This window comes from Gallinula chloropus (assembly GCF_964237585.1).
Source record: "Gallinula chloropus genome assembly, chromosome: 9".
Taxonomy (NCBI): domain Eukaryota; kingdom Metazoa; phylum Chordata; class Aves; order Gruiformes; family Rallidae; genus Gallinula; species Gallinula chloropus.
The window spans coordinates 3,291,449-3,314,119 of record NC_140094.1 but is presented as its reverse complement, the minus strand read 5'-3'; the positions used below and the strand labels follow the sequence as shown (position 1 = coordinate 3,314,119).

At 42.9% G+C, this 22,671-nt stretch overlaps 1 protein-coding gene across 2 annotated transcripts in view; it reads right to left on the bottom strand.

Moving 5' to 3' along the window:
- Nucleotides 1–22,671, bottom strand: part of LOC311194783 (nuclear receptor ROR-alpha) — a gene marked incomplete at its 5' end in the record, with an annotated part of 354,445 nt that continues 331,774 nt past the window's right edge. For both annotated transcript variants that reach the window (XM_084267994.1, XM_084267995.1), the window contains 9 exons: nt 1–843; nt 2,138–2,250; nt 3,550–3,660; nt 5,089–5,196; nt 5,866–5,998; nt 7,203–7,324; nt 10,436–10,831; nt 12,489–12,630; nt 20,584–20,669. In XM_084267994.1, the coding sequence (XP_084124120.1) occupies nt 679–843; nt 2,138–2,250; nt 3,550–3,660; nt 5,089–5,196; nt 5,866–5,998; nt 7,203–7,324; nt 10,436–10,831; nt 12,489–12,630; nt 20,584–20,669 (1,376 nt within the window). In that variant the 3' untranslated portion in view covers nt 1–678. The remainder of the gene's footprint in view (nt 844–2,137; nt 2,251–3,549; nt 3,661–5,088; nt 5,197–5,865; nt 5,999–7,202; nt 7,325–10,435; nt 10,832–12,488; nt 12,631–20,583; nt 20,670–22,671) is intronic.

Genomic DNA, 22,671 nt, shown 5'->3' with positions numbered 1-22,671 from the left:
AATGAAAGTGCCTTATCAATTCAACAAGAAAAGCTATACCAGTAACTACATTTTATATTAATTAAAACAATATATAAACAATATCTCTTTTGCTATATATAGTCTTCATGCCCATTTACCCTGTAATATATTATAATGCTATTGTTGCTATTGCTATGGACCCTTTTCATGCCGTTCTGTCTACTGGCAAACAGTGGTAGCTGAAAAAAATTGTCCTTCATGAAACAATGAGCAAGTTGTGCAAACTGATGCTGAAATCTCTGCAATGCACACCAGTCGCTGATTACTAGGTGGACTCTCTGTTCTGATCAACAAATTGATTGTTCTGTCAAAAGTCTGGGCAGTGAACTACAAGAGAAACAAACCTTCTGACATTAGTACCCTCAGTCTGTGTAAACAGAGGTCAAGGATTGAGAAGTTGAGACAGAAAAAGGGTCCATATTTGTAGGCATAATGGAAATCATATGCATGAGAAAAACAAGTTCAACTTTGTTTCATTGTTTCCCATCCTTCGCCTGACCCCGACCGCCAAGAGATGTGCAGTGTGTTGGCTCCCTAGGTCTGTGCAGGGCCATATAAAGTGTCTTGGTTTTCTTTCTTTTTTTTTTTCTTTTTTTTTCTCCTCTTTTGTTTTAATGTTTGTACTTCAGACATTCTAGAAGTGCTTAGGTGATACGTTTACCCATCGATTTGCATCGCTGGCTCAAATTCTGAAGTGAACAACTCCTTGTAAAGTGGAGGAAAATGAAGTCGTACAATGTCTGGGTATATTGCTTTAAATGCCATAAGCTTTTCTGTATGTCGTCCACACAGTGCTCTTAAAGTAGACACTTTGCATATTAACTGTAAAAAAACGAACAGAAGTCATACGGTCATATATGGAACCAGGCCTCCCAGTCTTGCTCTTAGGATCAAAGCTTTCCCAAGCAGTTTGAGATTACTTCAATAGTTTATCTTAACAATATCATTTCAGAGGTGCATATTCTTGGATGCTTGTTGTGTTAGACTAAAAAATAAATAAATGAGGAATCCACTAAAAAGCTATTCAAGTAATGGATTACTGCTATTTGTGAAACTATCCTTTAAGTTCTTAGGAAAATGGAACATTAGGTTTCCTCAGTTGCCTGCTAAGCACTGGATTGATGCAGAAGTATTTCAAGAGTCATTCTCTTGGAAGAAGGCCGTCTGGACTATTTTCAAACTTACCGTGAATATTATGGAGGAAACTGGCAATGCAGTAGGTCAGGCTTTCATAATTTATGGCACACAAGGGGAAAAGGAACAGACCAGAAAAATCTGTACTTCAAAAATATCACTAGGGGACTCCCTAAACTTACTGAGTAAATTATTTTTATCAACGTTCCTGGAAGAACCTTTCTTCCAACAAAGGTATCCAAAATACATGCTGGGAAAAAGAGTTAGGTGAGCTAGGATTTGAAATGAGACCAATGTGTAAAGCCTGGGCTGGACCATCCTGCTTTTGTGTTGTAATTAATTCTGTGGTGTGAAACTGCATAATCTTTCTGGCTGTGTAGAGTTCTAAAGGAACTAGCTCAGTAAGGATGTGCTTATCCTTCCCTAGTTCTCCAGGTTTATTTTTTTTAACATCACACCACTTCTCCATTTTTAAAACTACCTCAGCATAATAGTGTGCACTATCCCTTATCTCTTCCCTAGGCATCATATTTGGAAGCATGTTTTGCTGAGAAAGAGGCTATGTGAGAAACTTCTCATGGAAGACTCAAAACCAAGTTTAGTTTGGGAATTGCATGTTCTAACAACTGTCATGCTGGCAAGAGATTTCAGGAGGATTGAGGCATACATGTAGAACTGCAGTAGTATTCTGTGTGGCAGAAATGTTGCACAGGAGAAATGGGACAAACACCTTCAATGCTTTTCATGAAGCTCAACATTAAAATACTTCTTTTCAGACCCCTCTCAACCTTGTTCCCTAGCACAAACACCATCACCTCACCCCTTCTAGTTTTTAGTAAATAGTTTCGGCCTGGCACCTTGATTTTGAACAAAAGAATTATGGGTTTATAAATAACAAAGTAACTGCATAAAAGCTCTGCACCATGATTAGAATGCAGTTCATGAGAAGTTTCACAGTGACACGGCACAGTGTGAGTCTTACCTTTGTTAGAATTCCATCTTCTCGGTGGTTCTTCTGTAGGACATGCTGAAGTGCTAGCTGGATCTTCTGTTGGAGCTTTTCGATTTTCACTTTCTCCTGAAGCCATGAGCGATCTAAATATAAATGGAGTTAACACCTCTAGTACTGCACATGCCAATCACAGTGCACTGGGAAGTACAAAGTCTATTACACATCCATCTTTCTTATTCGCAACCTTCTTTACTTCCTTCTATTTCTTACATACTCTTACGTAGAAACGCATTCTCTAAAGTAATAGGTTTTGGAGTACATTTATTACATGCAATTAAAACTGCTTTTATTAAGCCCTTAATTAGAAGAATGCAGCGTATCTGAGTAAAATTCATTAATCATCTGCTAGCAAGGGTATTTACAAAATGAAGCTACTTTTTAGTGAGAAATGAGTAGATCACATAATGAACAAGTAGTTGGATTTTCTTGCTATGATCTGCAGTGACATACAGAAAAATCAGAAGCAAATACTCAGCTATTTTTTTGAAAAAGCTCCTAAACATCCAGCAGCAAAGTAGCATTAGCTGCTACACGCTCTGTGTGACAGAACTGTGGGATTCTGTGGCATGTGTACTAGACACTGGCCTAACATACTTCCGATCTGGCAAATGGTATGAGGATGTATTTTGGAGAGTCTGTTGGTAGCAGACTCTTCTACCACCACTCCTGAGTGCCCTATGCTTAGTCTAAAAGCAGAGCATTTATTTCCTTGTGCGTTAGATGACACACATACTGCCTTTCTGCACTGATATCTTGTTTCACCTGACCTAATAAGCCTTCCCAGAACCTGGAGTACTCTGTGTACCTACTTGAGATTATGAAGTTATTTTAGTCATGGGTATGGAGACCCTGACTGACTCCTGGGGTGACTTGTATGTCTGCACCATTATTCTCAGTGTACCCAGCTTTATGATGGAGACAGATACCTGAGCTACCTGGGTACCTTTGGGTCACATGTCAGTGGGCAGCCCCGCTTCACAGTCCTGAGGTTCCATTGAAAGGATTCCATCATGCACTTGGGAGAATTCTGTTTGAGCTGGAAGCTCACACACGCTGAGGGCTGACTAAAGAAACTCAGTGACTACATTCTGCCCATCTCGCGTAGGCTGACCCAGCAGTCTGCCCACACTCATCTAAGCTTTCGCAAAGAAGTGGAGTTCTCAATGAGGTGAAAATTTGGAATAGATTAGAATTTCCAGCTACACAAATTTATTCCTAAATTCACAGCTTTAATCTGTTTTATTAAAATTTTGGTCTAGGAGACACTGAAAAAAGATGATGACATTTCACACTGTCCCAAAACCTTACCATTATCATTAAAAAGACTTCAAAATATAAACAACCTCTGCCAAATAAACCTAGAGAAAACCTTTATCTCTTACCTGCTGACATTAAAACAAACGCAGAAAACAAAGCTATCTCATCTTCTGTCAGGTGCATAGAACATAAACTTTTTCCAAATTCAAACACGAAACTAATGAAGTCTTCACAACCTGCCAAAAAGAAGGTACAGCTCATGTCACATTATTTAAAGCTACTCCAGAGCTACAGAGTTATTGATTTATTGTGATGGAGGTGAAAAATGGATGTAAAATACTTCACAGGTGAATGGTCTCCTCAAGGACTCTGGAGTGACAGTAGTGAGACCTCACTCCAGCTTGAGCTTATTACCCCATTCCCAGGGGCTCCCAGCTGCCACACCCTGGCTGCCTGTATTTTAGGAGGGTTTGTGCTCTGTATTTTTTCCACATTTGGTTCTTTTGGGATAAATACGAATAAACCCCCAGCTATTTTCAATCTCAAAATTGCTTTAGCTTTGTTTCTGTTCTGAATGGAACTTTCTTATGTCACTGTGGGCTGGAGGTTGGAAATATGTACTTGAAAAATGCTGATTTCAAGGCTGCTGAGCACACAGAAGAGGGAGGGGAGAAAGGCATACAAGGTACATGCAGGAGGAAAAGGAGAAGCCAAGGTCTGAAAGCTTTTCATGCAGAAAAGTAACCCTGTCTCCTCTCATCCGTTCTCTTGCTCACACAGGGGTAAGTCAGGTTACTGCTGCTGTTACACATGCAGTTATGCAGTTCATGAAAGTGGAGCCCTCCTCTGAAGACGATTGCAACCTGATGGAAGAGGGCTCTCCTCTGCAGATCTCAGCCCCAAGCCTGCCTAAACCCCTGGATGTGGTTGGTAACAGATGAAAGATACGTGTCATTGGAAGCCCCATCTGATACTGAATACTCTGAATTGTTTGCACTCAGACCTTGAACCTTGAGGTGTTTCAGAAAGGCAAAGGATACTTCAGTAGTTGCACAGCATTCTCCACTGCTGTATTTTCACTACCCTCCATAATGGCTCACATCCCAAATACATACCCAGTGAAACACACCATTTTAAAACAGCAAAATTGAGAGAGAAAAAAAACTGCAAATGATAAACCGTGGTTTAAAAAAAATAGTGTTTTACCTGCAAATAACTGGATTTTGCATTTTACAAACACTGCTAACATCTTCCAAGCGGTACCATCAGCGTATCCAGCATCGGCTTAAAAACTGCTGTCTTTTCCAACAGGATATTTAAGATATTACACTAGATGTGAAAGCTCAGCTTCTGTTCTTAACAAGTGTTCTCAAACTGCTCTACCCTGATCTAAGAGTTGAATTGCAACACCATCAGTCCTTCACTCCATGGAGTTAAACTGTTTTAACCCGAGATTAGCTGCGCCTCAGAGTGAGCATGATGGCTTACCAAGTAAGCAGTTTGAGCACTGGAACTCTTGTATTTGAATACTACAGCCTGATTTTTTGAAAGCAGCTGTTATTACTCCCCACCCCATGTTGCTTTTCTACTTCATTACTTTTTTTTCTGTTTGGGGATTTTGGGGGGTATTTTCCTGTAGGATACAACACTTGACAATTCCTTACCTAAGGACTTGAAAACCTCTGGGCTAGCGTACTTGCCATCAAAGTAGACTGTGTTGTTCTGGGAGTCAAAGGCACGGCACATTCTGATGAACACAACCTCTAAAGACCCTAAAACAGAAACAACGTGTATTTGACTATTTCAGTAGGCACTTGAGTTGTAAAGTGAGAATTTGGAAGTTTCCTATGCTCTGCATTCAGTACCAGTTGATCAGGGTAGTAGGTTTCAGTGGTGCAGCAGAGCATAGTTTGATTTGCTAGTAGAATTAAAAACATTCCCATAAACCCTTTCAGAAGTGTTTGCTACAGCAACTTCATGTTAATAAGCTATTTTTTTATTAGAGTAATGAAGTCTCTGAAATCAAAGCAGCTCATTTAGATTTACGTTCATGAAGCTTTTACAACTTTGTCAGGTATTTGTAAACTGCGTTACTTCTACACCATCTCGCATAGATCAGTCTGGACTTTTACCTTGAAATTTGTTAGTCACTACTAATAAGCTGAAGTAAAAAGATCTGAATCCAGCTCTTCCATCTACACAATCACTGCTGCCTCTGTCCATAATAAACATTCCACATGCATAGATTCAAACTCGTTCTACCCAGAGGAACTAAGGCAGCACAGTACTTCAGCCAGTCACAGACAACTTGTAAGGCTTTTCCCCGGCATTACTGCAGATGATCACTGCATGACATGTGTGTATATACAAGTAAAATTGCTGTATACAGGTACCCTTCCTCAGTCACAACCAGAAGTAGACCTTAAAACTGACCCACGTACCTGCTTTTAAAAGCACAATTTGATCGTTTTGACACAGTTCCATAAAGCCATCAATGCGTTTGGCAAATTCCACTACATACTGTATAGCTTCTGTTATTTTGACTGCACATAACTGCCACATTACCTCCCTTTGCTGTTGGAGACAGAAGAGAAATTGGAGATTAGTAACCGAGGTTTGGAAAGCCCGTTTTCATAAGTAAAACTGATCTGGGTAAAAATCCCAAACAAGCAGAGTGAATTCTCTCCAGCACTCCTGGCTGTAGTCTGCATCTAAGACAATGGGAATTAAAGCCTCACGTGGATAAGTGACAATACAAATATGTAAGACTTCTTCAGTGATGTCAGAAGAGATGCAGGTTGGCGTGGTTTTACTTCAAAACCCAAGAACATCAAAGTACAATGATTCTGGTCGTTTTGGTGGGACTTTTATTCACTGCATCAAAAGAAAACGCCAATTCACACTAGCAGTGCACGACCACATGTTTTTTTCCCAAGCAACTTCTGTATTTTGTACTGAATGTAAATTATCTAACTTGCTGGTCTTTGTAAAGAGACATAGAAACATACATGAAGATCCTTTTGGTAGCAATGCAGCAGCAGTATGCAAGTAGTGACTTGTTCATATGTTGATAATAATTGAGAAAGAAATTACCCAACGAGTGGAAAAAAAGATGTTCTTAGAGGTTAAGTATTTTTTGTGGCAATGAAAAGTATGTTCAAAGAACAGTGTGCTGTAATAGTGCTTCCAGTTTGCCAAAAGTAGCCATTTGGTAGTAGTTTGTGGGTGGAAGACAGATTGGAAATAGAAACATCGGTTCAATCTTGCAGTACCCACTGGCAATACGGCAGCTATTCTGTAGGTAAAACTGGAACATGGAGTGAAAACTCGAGCTAATCAGGATTACAACAGAAATCTGTGAGTTCTGTGTTTGCAAGGTCCAAACAAAACAGGTAAAATTACAAAACTTCTGTTGTTGCTGATCCAGAAGATTACAAATTAAGGAATGAAAGCAACATGCCATTAAGGATTGGAAGTATTTCCCTGGTTTCTTATCCCTGTTTATCAATCACAGACAGATAGAGTTTTAGGAGTATGGCTTTGCCTTTTCCTGTACCTGTAAAAATCACAAAAACAGAGGATACCCTCACCTAATCTTGTTGCTTTAGATTCTAGTGTATTATTTTACTGAAAATACACAAAAACATACATTGTTATTGAACAGAAAGCAGCACAAAGGTGAATTTTGTGGTGTGTTCTGGGAGTACCAAGGTTTAAAAAAAAAAAGAAAAAAAGAGAAGACCATGCTACAGTTTGGCAGGGTTTCATGGTTTCATACCTTGTTCTGATAGTTCTCGATTTCTTCCTGCAGAAAAGTCTGCCATGTTATCTGCTGTAACTCCTCTCTCAAGTACTGGCAAGTTTCCAGGTGCGACTTGGAAATATTCTGTGCAAGATGTTCTAAAAGAAAGAGCAGAAAGTGACACACGTTAAAACTGCAAAGCTGTACCTTCTGACATAAGCAAGCTGACATATAGTGGGGGGTGGGGGGTTGGAGGCAGGAGAGGGTTAGCTGTTAGGAAAAAGTGCTTTCATTTCAGATCTCTTGGATTTTGCTTCATGCAAAGCCCATTTAATGCAAACTGCTCTCGGATGGGAAGAACCCAGCAGGAGCCTGGCCACAGCTGGCTGGACTCCTCTGAGCCCTGTGCACCAATTAGAGGGCACACACCTGCTTGCCCAATCCCAGAGTCCATCCAAGACCTTCATGCAGGAACACCAAGCACAGCCCTTCCTAAATGTCCTAAGATGTTTCAGTGAGCTCATTTGCAGCAAACAAACCTCTGCTGTGGACAAACTGCTTTCTCACACAGCAGCAGCTGTGAGAGCAGGCATACAAAGAGTGAGAAGCTTGCAAAATAAAGGCAAACTTGGTAAAATCTGGGAGCATTCAAACCACTGCAAATTCAGTAGGCAACCTTGCTGCCTTTAGTAATGTAAAGTCTGCTTTGGAACCTGGGCTGAGAGTTCACACTGTTAAGTAGAGCCACAGAAAACAATCTGAGTGTGCGAGGCGATGGACCCCTCGAGTCAGGGTACAGGAATGTCCATGGGGACAGCTCTGCCCCATGCAAGACACTATGTTATCTTCACAGGGAATGTAACAGCACTGCCAGAGAGGCAGTGATCTTCAAAAGCTAAATTCATTTGTGTTTATACAACAGAAGCTTTCTAATAAAGAAATGGGGATAGTTACCTGGTCTAGTGTTCTGTCAAGCAGGACACTATCATGTGAGGCTGCCTAAGAGGGAGGGGGTTCTTTTCTACTGCCCTATCATTAAAAAAGTATTACGAAAATACACTTCTTAGATAATCCAGATAATTAATATAATACACCAAAGGCTTTTTCTCCTCAGCTTAAAGTAGTTGCTTAGACAACTAAACACAATTTAAAACTTCCATACAACATTTTAATTCCAAAGAAATTATTTTCTGCTGCTATCTATACTCGGGTAAAAGATCTGTAAGGCAGATTTATAGCTGTTACTAACACTTGATTCCATAACCTTTAGGAACACCTTCAAAAGCATGAATGTCATTTAGACATGTGAATTCTCTTATTTTAGCACGTGACAAGTAGAGGCCTGGTGCCTTGTCTCACAGTTCTGCAGTTGGCACTTCTGCAGGTTCTTGTTCAGGCCACTGAAAAGGCCTGAACTGAACAAGAACAGTTCTTGTCAACATGGGGGTCTCCTGAGGGCCTTCTGTGGAACTTGCTCTGCTTGACAGCGTCCAAACCCAACTCTTTATGAAGTGAACTGCTGGACTAGTCTGTTTAGTATCATATTTACTGCATCAATAATTTGATGTCAGATACTACCTGAAAAGTCTTTAGTGTACAGCTGAGGTAAAATCCGATTGTATGTGCCACCTGAGCAATCGATGCTGTGGAACACCACAAGGCAGGTTGTACTTTGGGTGTCACGGAGCTTTCACATGTTCCAGAGCAAACATTTTTTTCCCTTACAGGTGTGTGCTTTGAGCATTCGCTCTCACTAACAGCAGCTGGCAGCCCTTCTGGAGGCAGGAGGTGGAACTGCACCATGTTATTCACCAACCTCGGCCTCACGTCTGGGCTGGGTTTCAGCACACACCTAAATACTTTCATTGAACAGCCACACCTTTCTAAATTGAAACCTTAGTCTGGAAGACAAACAGTCTTCAAACATTGTTTGGTAATGTCAGTGCTGGGCCCCCAAATCATGCTCTGTAGGGTGTCAATGCAAGCACTCTATAAGTAAAGGTAAGCAATGTTAAAAGTGTTTTTAGGCCAGTGTTCTAAAATCAACACCTGGCCTAGGAAGGAAAAGCCCTTTCGTTTAGTCTGGCAGTTTAGTGTAGATCCTTAGTAACTCCCACGTGAATATTAACAACCATTTGATTGAGACAGAGCCAGTAGCACAGACTTTATCCTAATATTTTCTTCTCTTTTTTACTTATCTGTAACTGAAGTTATTTGAACTCAAGCCAGAGACAATATTTTGGCTATCACAACAAATTACATGGTGGCCAACTGCATTCTGCAACATAAGGACAAGTGAGCCTTCTTGTCCCTTCCTCTCTCCAGAATTTCTCAAAAGAACATAAACTAAGATAAACTCAGCAAAAATTTGTATCATACACTTGCCTCTAATTAAAAAAGTTAGAAAAAGGAAAAATTTGCACTGGAATACTTGATTTTTCAAACTATTTTTAGGTTTTCATAATGGAATAATTGGCAAAAATGTTGCTTAAGCAAGCAGAATGACTGTTTAACTGCCTGACTGCTTATGTAAGTAATAGAATCTTAAAGCCTCTTCTCCAATGTCCTGTTCCAGTTTGCTTATAACCAGTTCACCCAGCACGCTCTAACTCGAGTCTCAGATGTTGACAAGTCATGGTTGTGGAACTCAGCCCTGCTGTAATTGTTCAAAGAAGAGTTCAAAACAAAACATGCTAATTAACGTGGTGGTTAGAAGGTTCTAATGGAAACGATCAAACGTTGCTGCATTCAAAAATTTCCTGAAGTATCTGGGGCCAGACTCTCTTCAAGCAGTGGTGAAGCGAACTGCCCTCAGATTACAGACTGGTGCTTTGGGTTCATGTTTCCCAGGTACAGGTAGAGAGCAGAAGAAAATCAGCCTCGTCGCTTTTTGTTAGAAAATAAAGAGTATTGAGGTAATGAAAAAAAAGAAGTTCAAAAATAATCCACAAATACAGTAACACTCTGCCTGCTTGTTCAGCACTGAAGATTAGCTTGTTAATCAGTATGCAGAGGGTTCTATTGCACGGACTGAAACAAAAGCACCACTACTAGAGGTGATCAACTGCAAGCTCCTGGGGTCTGTAGTCCCGTCCCGTGAGGTGTTCACCACGTACCGCTCAGGGTGCTGTGCGCGTCGCAGAAGAAAGCCCACCCGCGCTCACGGCTGCACTGAGGCAGCATTCTCGCTATCGCCTGGCTAAACGTGTCACTTTAATCCAAAGGATACTATTAAGACAATTACAATGGAAGCTTTTCTCTCTCATTACCTAATTCTGCCATGGACACAGTTGGAGAGGTCTCCCCATTTGTAAAAGAACAATAAGGGAAGAAGCCCGATGCTGGTGTGTAGTCACATATTGGTTCTGGTTTGATTCCATTAATATCAAGACCCGACTGATCTGGAGAAGGCTGTATGTCTAAGTAGAAGCTGCTAACTGCAGAGTCTGCTTTGCTACCTTCAGGGGTATGCCCATCAATGTAATTACTGAGGTCATCATGTAGCTCTGTTAACCCATTGGTGGTGATATTGTATGTTGGTGTTAGTGGTTCTGCCTCTCCTGGCTGCTGCTGATGATCTCGCTGCTGCTGCTGCATTCGATGCTTCTGTACCTCCGCATACAGGCTGTCCCTCTGCTTTTTTGACATTCGACCAAACTTTACAGCTGAAAAAGAGACACAATATGTTATGTTTCTGCAAAGCCACTGCTGCATTTTAACTGCCTGATCTTTAACTACTGCCTGGAAGGACACAGTACACAAGGCAAATCAGGACAGGCAGACCTAGGAATCACAGCCATCAGTCGCAGGGAACAGCTGCAGCAGCTACTCTTCTAAAGCCTGTTTTAGCGTGCTACTGAAGTGGACCATTACAAGTCACTGTCTTGGCTCAATTTCTTAACTTCCCGTTTCTATTCTGAAGAATGTTTCTCTTATACATCCCCCAAAGTTGACAGATGTCTCTCTCCAGCATTCAAATCCTACTTAGAAAAGCAGAAGCTAAAGCAGAATACGCTGGGTTGAGGTGACCTGTCCCGGTCCTACTGGCTGCGCACTCATCCCAGAGAGCGAATGAACCTGGATGTGGGTATGAACATGTCAGGCCTGTCTCAGAGTATCAAAGGTAAGCTTCATCCGTGCTGGGACCAGCGCTCATGGGAAGAACCACAGAACTTGCTTTCAGGGTGGCTTACTGTGACAACCAAAACATTCAGCTAGTGAATTATCCTTAAAGCTATATATATGTGTGTGTGTGTGTGTGTGTGCACATCCTTGTGCATGTATCTCTCCACAAAATGATTACTACTTTCAGAAATATTAACATGAAACATAAGCCAGAAGCAACCGGTTTGCAGCATCCAGGGAACTCTTAAGAACTTCGTAAGGGATTTCTGGGACCTGTATCAGCTGTGAAAGCCTCACCGCTGAGGAAGGTGACTGCCATCTGTCACTTCTCCAGAGGAAAGCAAACAGGTTGGAGGGACTAGTCATTACATGATCTCCGTTTTAGGTTTTCAGTTTCATGCCCAATAAAAAAATTAAGACAATATAATTCAACAATAAGTGTAATGTGAAAACAATCTCCTTCGCTGGGCCTCATGTACACAGAGTAATGTGTATGTATTTGCCACACACGGAGCATTGATGTCACTAGGGCAGAGGAAAAGTCAGATCTTCTGGCTGGGGAAGTGGTGGCAGCTTCGTCACATCTGTGGGGGAGGTGTGCAAGTATCAGCTGCAAATCCAGTTCCAGCTGAGTTACATGAGCTTTAAAGAGATGGGTTTCATCACTGTACCAGGTGTAAGGTGGTGCTTAATATTAGCAGCACCGGAACACGTTTTCTTCAGAAGTCCATCTTTGAACAAACCCCACGTTTTTCTCTCCCCACATTTCTCCCATTATTCATCACACACATGTTCAGACTTCTCCATGCCTTGTGAAAACAGTTCCCATCCAGACCAATATGGCAATCAGGGGGTTACTTGCAATTCTCATATATCACTTAAATTGCAATGAACACAGAGAAAAGCATTAACAATAGACTAGAAACTGCCTCTTCAAGAAGTGACCAGAGGCAGAACTCTTAACTAGGAGCTATAATATATGAGTAGGAAAAAAAAATTAAAATCTAAGAACTTTGTACATGCCCTGACTTATACACATGTGAATACAGAGCAACATATAAAAAAACCACTCAGCAATCTCAACTATCAGCTCGATGCAGAATTAACCTGTAAGTCACACGCTGTTTCCACTGAAGAAACGGAATACTACAGATTCTGTCCCTTTCTGCAGTTGAGCTGTGCGTTAGCAGAGCTTACCATCTCGAGACATCCCCACAGCAAGGCATTTCTGTAATCGACAGTGTTGGCAGCGGTTTCTACTAGTTCGGTCAATCAAACAGTTCTTCTGACGAGGACAGGAGTACGTAGCATTGCTCTGCTGACTCCTCCTGAAAAAGCCCTGCAATTGAATTGCCAAGTACAAGTCAGGAAGCTGTTAACTGATGGAGCAAATAAGGACTCCGGAAGGCAGCCTACCTAACAGAAAAGGAAATCCAAGTGCAGTATAGTCAACTAAGGAAAGTTAAGAGGGCTTTGGGTTTTTTATCTCCTAGAAACAAACAAAACCCGATAACTAGTAGGGAACAGTTCATCAAAAAATCTTACAGGACACAGAAATGACACCCTTTTTTCATTGATTTTACATGTGGTACACCAATTCTTTCCAAATGAGATAAACCTAATTACAGGCCTTGATTTCCTATCTTCCCTGTATCAGCAGAGATCTCCAAAGTAGGGGACAATTCACCAGCTGCTCTTTGGAGATGACTCTGATTGATGCTCAGCCTCATCGATGTACTTCAGTGTTTGGAAATACAGAATGTGATGCTGAGCAGTTCCTTCTACACACAACTTTTCAAAATGTTTTTTCTTAGTTAGCCTGATGTTGGCAGCTGAGGTTTTGTTCAACTCTGAAGAGGATTCAGATTTTTAAAGAGATTTCAGGTATTAATCTCTTTCCTGAGTCAGCGGCAAGCAGTAGGCCCATCTCTGAAAAGTCAGCACTGGAAGGTTACGCATTAGCTAGAGCTCTGTTCTCCCCCTCAGACTGGTGCGTGTCACTGATCACTAGGGCAGCTATTTGCTTTGAAGTTCATCTTTTTGCCACAGACCATCCAAACATAAGCCAGTGTGTGTGTGTGTGTGTGTGTAATACCTGCTTCACAAGGACTTGGCGAGGATGTAGTCATTCTCAAGAGGCATTTGAAATCAGTGAGCCCAGTATTTTAGTTTTATGTTGCCACATAATGGATTAATTAACAGCCTGCAAAGAAAATACTTCCTCAGAAAGGCTGGGCACCTTTTAATTAAAGCTGGATTTTTACCAGTTTTTGTATTTATTTGAAGGCCACATTCTGGAGTCCTCGGCACGCGCCCGCTCCATCCAGACACTCGGTGAACTAAACAACAGGAAGGACTTCTGCCTGGCAAGTAAAGAGTTCTTCACGCAGACAGAAACGTGACAAAACAGCCTCTGTCATTATGCCCCTTTTATTAAAGCTTTAATGGGGAAGCATGCAGTATAAATAAAATGAGGAAGCTGGAGACACCTGTCTTTAATCCTGTTTTCCTGCGCATTGTTGCTCACCTATTTATTCTGGGTTTTGTTCCTATGTGAGTAATCTTTCAGCTGGTTTTAAATGTTTGTCAATATTGAGATGATGGTCATGGAGACTGAAAACATTGCACGTACTGAGCTCTGATTGAGTGCTTTACACCCTGAGGAAACCCTGAAATACCATAGAAATTTCCACCATTCCACATCAGGACTGATGCCTCTGGAGGAACCAATGTGTGGGTAAGGAGAGAGCTAAATTCCCAGTTCACAGAGCCTCTCACGCCAGTGCCAGGACACATCAAGGGCAGCGCGCTTCACTAGAAAAACAGGATTAGGAGTCAACCAGCCACTTACTGATCTCCACATTATCAGTCCCTTAAAATCCAGTTCCAAAACACTCATTCAGTTGCACTGAATGACAAGCTCATGGATGAACTGTATGAAATCTTCTGCCACCGCTGGGATCCTGGAAGTCAGCTGAATCAGTATGTAAAATGAACCTGGCCCAATAACCTCAAAGATCTCTACTACGTTTTCCTTAGGCTGAGATGTATACAGCCTGTATGCCCAGCTTGGCATGTTTCTCTTTCTTAAGAACAGTCTTGTCAAGCTGAGGATTATTTTTAGTGTTATAATGGAGAAAATACTGGGCTTTTTGCCTTTCCACATTTTCCCTAGAGAGACAGCTGCTCAATACACTTTAGTGTACAATATATCAGCTAAGTTACAGCTTGAAGCTAAATTGTCAATACAGCAGAACTGCCTGAACCTGAGGCCTTTAAAAGCACTCCCACTTCGCAACCCAGAGATGCAGTAGAGTGCTTTTAAAAACAAACTCTGCAATGTTATGTGGGCATGTTGAAAACATCAGCAGTTAGCTAAAGCAGGAAAATAACAAAAACAACGCAATTCAAACAACCTTGCCTCAAACTTCAGAAATGAGTCTAAACTTGTCCAGTGCTCAGAAATACACGGATCTGAGATGTGGGACCGAACTGACAGTGAAGTTAAACCGAGGGTTTTTCACTCTCAAAGTTCTGCTATATTGCTGCCATTTATTTCTGAGATTTCCAACCTTTTTGTGGCCCTTGGGCTCTCCTATCAGGAGACCTCTGGGGAAGCCCCTATTACAGGACCCTGCAGTGAGTAAATATCATTTCTCATAGGTTGTTTTTCCCCTCGTTTATGAGCAGAAGGGAAGGCGAGACGCTGTATTCTGTTGTTCTGTTTCCTCGCTTTTGCCAGAGGCACAGAGCTGGCTGTAATTCCGCACCAGGATGGAGAAGGTGGATGCATGGATGGTGCACGTGTACATACGCATTCAGGCATTATGCAAACCAGCCCAGGCCACATCTCTTAATGGCATGCACGTTGACAACCATTACTTCACATGCAGACGATTGCCTAATGGGCCACAGGCAGAGCAGGCCCCTCATGATCAAACACAAGAAGGAAAATACCCCTGCACTAAGAAACCATCCCCTTGCTGCACCGCTCCCACCAAGGGTCAGACCCAAGGTACCTGATGGAGAGCACCGGTGGGAGCAGCAGAGCCCTGCCTCCCTCTGCCTGCTGCCAGCACAAAGACCCAGCTGATTCTGCTGAGGCGTCACTGAGCTTTGCATGTCTCCCTTTTTATGCAGATGCATTCACGCAGCGCCAGAAGAAGAGCAGAGCAGATTACAAGCCATAGCTTCATCTCTGCATTTCAGACTCCTATTTGTATACAACACAATATGCCAAGAAATCAAGTTTGGGAGAAAAGGGCGCAAGAACTTTTCATCTCCAAGTCAGTTTGAATAACAAGTTGTTAAGAAAGCACTTTGAAATGTAAATAGCAGTTTTCACAAAGTCTATTAATAGTTGCAGTCACTTCCCTGCTCGTGACTCGGGACTCCAGACGCTCCTGTCTAAGCCTGTGCTCCCCGACGTCCCGCTCCGCACGGCACAGGCTCCTCTCCGCTGCCGCGCGGGCTGAAACGCTGATCTCATGTTTGGTCTTTTGACAAATTTTCATTTAATGAATTGATTCCTACAGTTCATTAACATGCCCACTTCCACTTCTGTATACACATATGTCTTAATTAGCTGCTCATTGGCTGTTTAATTACAAGAAAACAGCTGACAGCTGCCTTGCTGCATCCTAATGGCAGACGTTTTGGAATGACTGGATGCGAGCCTGTGACAACAAAGGCTTATTCATAATCCCATGATTTATGGCTAATACTTAAAGACTTCCACGTATCATTAACTTTTGCAATATTCTGAGCAATTAACAATTAGTTGGGGGGGTCATTCTGTTTCTGTTTTCCAAGGCAAACTATTATAGATTTTCTTTAAAGAAAGATCAGAAAAACAGACTGGCAAAGAACAGCAGCTGAACATTCAGACTGGATTTTTAACCCTTTTATGTCACCAGGCCCGTATTTTAGTTGTAAATGGAGGAGAATGTGGTGACAAAACTGTTTCATAAACTTTGTTAATAAGTGTTTGATAACAAAGTTACAGTCCCTCTGAAAATGTAGAAAAGATGTTCAGCTTTGCATGGGTAATGAAGACCAGAGTGACATTGTGTTTATGGGGTTAAAACAAGGCTGCTGAGCAGCTCTCTTGGCAACATGGCTCATCTCTTTTCTTCCATGTTTTGTTTGAAACTGGCCAGGCAAAAACAGAAAGGAAAACTTCAAAAGCCTAACTGTGAGGTATCACACTCCACCTTCAACAGAGTAATGAAAAACTGGCCAGCGAAGCCCAGGAGTGAAAGGAACGAACAAAAGTAACTCAAGATGGGAAGTGACGCTACACCAGCTGTTGCTTTCTGAAGTAACAAACACAGACGTGCCTTGTAGTTACAGTGAACGTGACCATCGTAGGTCTTAACAGGCACGAGAGACAAAAGGCCCTACCTGTCAACCTCTGCCAGGGGCAGCGATGCCCAGAAATGCCCTGGACAGCGCTGAGAGACCCGCTGCACTCCGAGATCACACTAGTGCACCTGTGGGTCAGTGCTGAGGCCACTGACAGCAAAGGCAAGTAACTGCATCTGCAAACTGACGTAGTTCTCCATGTTCAATGAAACCCCATTTCAACCTCAATCCTTTGCTACGTCCTTTTGGAAGCATTCAGGTGTTTCTGGAGAGTGCTGAAGTGGATCTAGCTCTCAGCTATGAGAACACAGGTGTGCACAAGCCCGTCTCCTTTCTCAGCACGGTCCCTAATCCAGAGCAAAAGGTTGTAAACGGGTTCCCACAACTAACGGCTGAGGCGCTGCTCCATACAGATACTAGTCTTCTCAGTAGTGCTACTACAGCAGTAGTATTTCTGCTCTTACACAAGAGAATAAGCTTTTATTTCTGAGTCATGGTACAGCCTGTGTCATTCTTCATCCACGCTTCTGAGTAAAAGTCTTATATAATGAATCTGATCTTTCCTGTTCCCCCACTGGATGTTGTACATTGGATATCAGCAATGGTCTGGTAGGAAAAAACCTATTAAAATCTTTTTATAATAAGCCACAGGAGCTCTTATAGATCAAATACAGAACAGCTTGGCTGAAAATTTGGGGGTTTTTTTCAGGGGCTGGAGCGGGGTTGGGGGGAGGAGAAAGGGATGTTTGGTTTTATTTTTTAAAGGCAGATTCAAATCCAGCTACATACATTGATGGGTTGGGAGTACTTAGTGATGTCTGTGCAGAACACAACCACTAACTCACAAAGCTAGCACCTGCAATCACAGCAAGGTAAGAAATGAAAACTTATGAAATACTAGTAGAGTTCATTACAAATCTTCAATTCTAGTTATGTGAAATGCAATATAACAACAAATACCAGACAGAAACTTAAGTTATGTGAAATGCCAGGGTCACAAACCTGTGGAAGAGCAACAGGATCAGCAAAAGCCAACTTGACAAGAGCTCCTCTGTGATTTCATATACACCACACAGATTAAGATTGCAAAGTAGGTTTTGAAGAAATGTTTTTTCTGGTGGTTATTAGTATTTACACAGTAGCACTTGACATTGCTCTCACTAAAGTTCACAACAAACTGGAGTGAAAAAGAGTAAGAGCTGAAAACAGCCCCTGCTGCTGGTATCGCTGCCTGTAGATCATTCTTGACAGGCCTGGCTTGAGAGGGCAGCAGCACATCTGTTCGCTTCCGATGACTAAGGCCCTGATCCTGCAATCCGATGCACACGGATGGGTCTGTAGCACTGTGCCAAACCTCCCCGGTTTCTCTGGGAATGTCTGTTGGGGCAGGACGTCGGCTCCAGAAATCAGAGCCCAGGACTGGGAGCTAGGTCTCCAGAGCAAAGTACCTTGTACAAAGGAAGGTGTAGCACAACACGAAGAGCAACGTAAGCGTGCTCAAACCTGCAGAGATCACAGCCACAGAAAAGCTGGGAAAAAGCCCATACCGATACACACCTGGCTCATTTGGCAGAAGCCAAGCTATGCCAACTTTTTCACCAGCCAAAATAGTTCTGTTGGGTGAGACTTTGTTGACATTACTGTGGAAGAGCGTAGCACAAACAAAATCCATCTGCTACAGCAGGGCCATGATCATTTAAACTCTTCTCTGACTTGTGCCCACTGGCACTCCCCTATCTGTCACTACTTGCAAGTCACCTGGGCTCTGGCATTACAGAGAAGTGAGCTTTGGAGACATTTCCCTCCTGAAAGGGAAGTAACTTAGGTAACTGAGTCGATGTTCACCGGCTTTAAAATCCTGCCTGAAACTGTCTGCCTGGAAAACTTTATTCTGCTACTCCAAGAGAAGGAGAACATGCCTAACATGCCACTGTCTGTCTCACGCACACTCTGCTCTCAAGGTTCAAATAGGTTTCAGCATGCCAAGCGTGACCTGCCCACTTCTCTTTCCTTCTGCCCTCTCCCACCAGCTGACCATTGTGGTGGATTCTCAGAGGCAGATGGAGAACTGCACAGAGCTCCCAGAGAACTCAATTCTTACACACTCAAAGGAAAACTATTTGTTCTAAAACATAAGGAACTGCACACACGTTTCTCACATCCAGCCAGCAGCACCTGCTGTCCTGACTGCTGGAGGCACACGAGGGACTCCTGCCCTAACCACACTCGGCTGCGCTTATTCCCAGGAAAGCAGCCGCTGGTGGAGAGCCGCTCGTTGGGAATGTGTCTGAGCCGCTGCAGCGCTGAGCGCCTGCCAGCTACACACTGCTAACGTGACCACAAGTACGCTGAGTTCTGCTGCTTCCTTCTGCGTGCAGGCACCCTGCTGCCTTTGGTGGGGGTGTCCCTCACATACGGAACCTGGGAGAAGACAAGGCCATAGGTGTATGTGGAGACAAAGCAAATACGGCTGGCAGCTCTCCTAGGGCAGCCCATGTCCGTTCTGTAAGAGGCCATGCTGAGAAAGGCCTGCTCTTCGCACAGACGTGCGCTCACGTCACGCCAGCCTCAGTCTGCTGACAACGATGTTCCTCGCGGATCTTGAGGCAGTCTCTCAGGTATGCTGATCCCAGACTGTTTAAGGATTAAAGAGGCCTCAGACCTTGAGCACAACTCGATACTCTCTGAGGCGACAGTCATGCAGCAGATTTCTCCCTGCACGTGTCTGCCACTTCCCACAGCTGAAATTTGATAAATGCTGCTCAACCACATAAAGCTGAAAAGCAAACTTTTGATTACCTTTGCTTTCTCAGCACGTTTCTCCCAGCAACAGCAGTTACAAAGAGCAGAAGGTGCTGTCCCACATCGTTCTAACATTCTTCAAGTTTTGGGGGGGTGTTGTCCCTCCCTTCTTACCAATATGTCCATGAGACTGAGCGAACACATTAATGAGAACACTAAAGAAATCTCTATGATGTGAAAGTGAGGGTACCTTTTGAAGATGGGTGGTAGTACCACGCGAGTCGGGACAGCAGACTAAAGACTGTCGTAAATTCTCTGCACCTGAAGTGTAGACTAACAGCGAAAAACCTGCCAGCATGGGACTGCAACACACACGTATGTGAGGAAAGCAACAAGGCGGAGCACAGCGGTGGGCGCTGTGTCGCTCCCAGGCTAGCGCTGCAGCCCTGTGCTAGCGATGAAAGGGAGTGATTAGCTTCACAGCACGCTGGCCTAGTGCTAGTGCTGCCCAGTTTAACTCTCGGTTGTGAGAGGGAAACTAAAAATATCAATACATGTAGTGGAAGCCTTGTTCATTAGAGTTACCAAAGGTACAAATCCAGGGAAAAACCCAAAGCCAAAACCTTACACAGCGATGGCTGCGTGGCAAGGGGCAGGTAACGCTGCCAGGAAGGCCTGAGTATGCTTAACTCCGGCAGCCTGTGTTATTTGTGTGACATCGTCTTCCACAGCAAACAGAACACCAGAGTACAAAAGAAAACTGAGGAGTCGGAGAGCTCTCTGTGCGTATCTCAACACAGCTTCTCAGCACTTTACAAAGCAAAAATGGAGAGGGAGAGTCAGGAAAGCCAAAACCCCCCTCAAGTGAGTTGACAGAGCAGGTTCTTTGAGGTGTGTGAGAAGAACATCTCTCTGTACCCCTTCTGCTTATTCACAGAGAGACAGCTTGCCGCACACACAGCACAACTGCACCATTTTATTTTGAAGCTTGTCCAAAAATGTGTGTGTGTGTGACAAAAATGCCCTATTTAAACCCCAAATAAAACCAGCACTTGAGAATCCCCAATCGAGTATGGAATCCATCAATCCATCTTTGGCACAATGCTTGCTCTTTAAAAAAGGAAGGAAAATCATCACTATCAAAAGGCTAAATGCTGTTTTAAGACTTTGTATTTTAGAAGCTTACCTTGCAGCCTTCACATGTAATGACACCATAATGGATTCCTGATGATTTGTCTCCACAGATCTTGCATGGAATAATTTCAATTTGAGCTGCAACAGAAGCACGCAACCAGTTAATTACATTTTCTTTTAAACACCTTATAAAAGCATTCCCTGATCAGCATTTGTACAGTGAAAACTAATAACCTGCTAAACATTATACTGCATTAACTATTCATTGCTGAACTGCAAGGGTCCCCTAGAGCTTTGGACTAAATTATGGCTGCTCGTTATATAATAGCTTTTGGGTTATTAAAATGGGTCATTTGAGAAGGTATTTAAGAACCCACAAGAAGGCTAGAATCAGCATTTCAAAGCCAAAAAGAATAGGAGAGTTCACATTTTGGCCAAAGAGCTAGGAGGACACTAGAAAGGTTTCTCCCAGTCTTACTCCTGTGAGACTGTACACAGTAATTTTAAAGTTTGCCAGCACAACACCTTTACCAGAGGGATGACCATCATGACGTCCAGTCAATCCCAATGAGAAGTGACAGGGGAGTAGGCAACTGCATTGACAAAAGAAATCCAAACCTCACATACCAGAACTGATAGTGAGTTATCAGTATGTATTTGTGTGTCACCTACCACAGAACAAACGAGGGAGGAAGACACAGCAGTAGCCTAGTCAACTCACAAAAACTGAAGGAGCCAGCAGTCTGGAACACGCCAGAGACACCTATGACATGAAAGCCCTGATTTTTTATTTATAACACATGAAACATATGTACTGAGTTCAGTTTAGTGTGTGACAACACTTCCTGCATGTTACATGGCTATAAATCACAGCACCTTCCCAGCTCAACAGCAGGATGTAAGAAGGGACTCCTTCACTCTGTCTGAGGGGCACGGCTGCAGCCATTCTGCTAGCGAGTCTTTTTGGATAGGGCTGTGCTGAGGTGCTGCTTTACAGTATCACAGACCAGTGGTCCACGTTTTACACATGCTTGCATGTGCTCACTCACACTCGGACTGGACAGGTTAGGTAGGTAACCAAAACATCCCCAAGAAAGCACTTTGTCTTCTGCAGGGGTGGTAGGATCAAGCTACATTAGCTTCCCTCAACTGGCTAGGTCCAAACAGGAGTACAAACGCAACTCTTGCTGTGCCTCTGTGACGTGTCAACAATCAGAAGTGCTGTTAACCTCCTGTGAGGAACTGAAATCCATTCAGGAGATGCTCAGCTCTTTCAGAGAGCTTTTATTTCATCCAGTTTTTGGATATGCAGACTGACAACACATAAAATCGCATCTAATAGCTGAACGTTGCCTGTGCTCTTCACACTGCTTTGAAGAAGACAAGTCCACTCTTACAAACTCTGCATTTTGCGTGCCATTAAACCCCTAACCACCTGCTTGTTACTAAACAAGAATCATTTTCCAATGCTACCATGTGCTCTGCTTCACTGCAGCCCAACAGCACAGCTCAGGACCAGGACAGAACTGTAAGACGACTATAAACTGGAAGACCAGAAGGCTTTTAACTTGGCACTGATTGTGCTAAAATATTCCTTCAAAACCATCCCCAGATGACACTGAATGTAATGACTGGAGCAGCTGGGTAGTACCCGAGTAGTAACCATTTGCTCCTAAGAACCTAACAGCAGCTCCAACACTCTGCTGAGGGAAGCGGTGCCCAGCAGCTACGGGACTACACTGCTGCTCTCCTGACGGTTCCGTGTCAGCAGCTTCCAAAACACTTTCATCCAGCAGGACACCACTTGCATCTCCTTCCCTCATAAGGATCTCTGTGGTTTCGACCTTCCCTGCAGCAATATAACGACAGGCTGGAATTGAAAGGTCTGTTTAGGACACACAAGAACAGAAATACTTCTTCCCTGCAGTCCTACAAAAACCACTTCCATTTCCCTAGTTCTCAGCTAGTGCATTAAACACAATGGAGTAGGAAGGGAACTAATAAGAGGGAAAAATAAAGCATATGCTATTAATGCATGCCATTAATTACTACTAGTTCATCAGATGTTTAGGAACAAAGGTTGGAACAGCTTTACATCAACACCCTAAACAACAGCCTGAAATCCACAGAAACTCAAAGT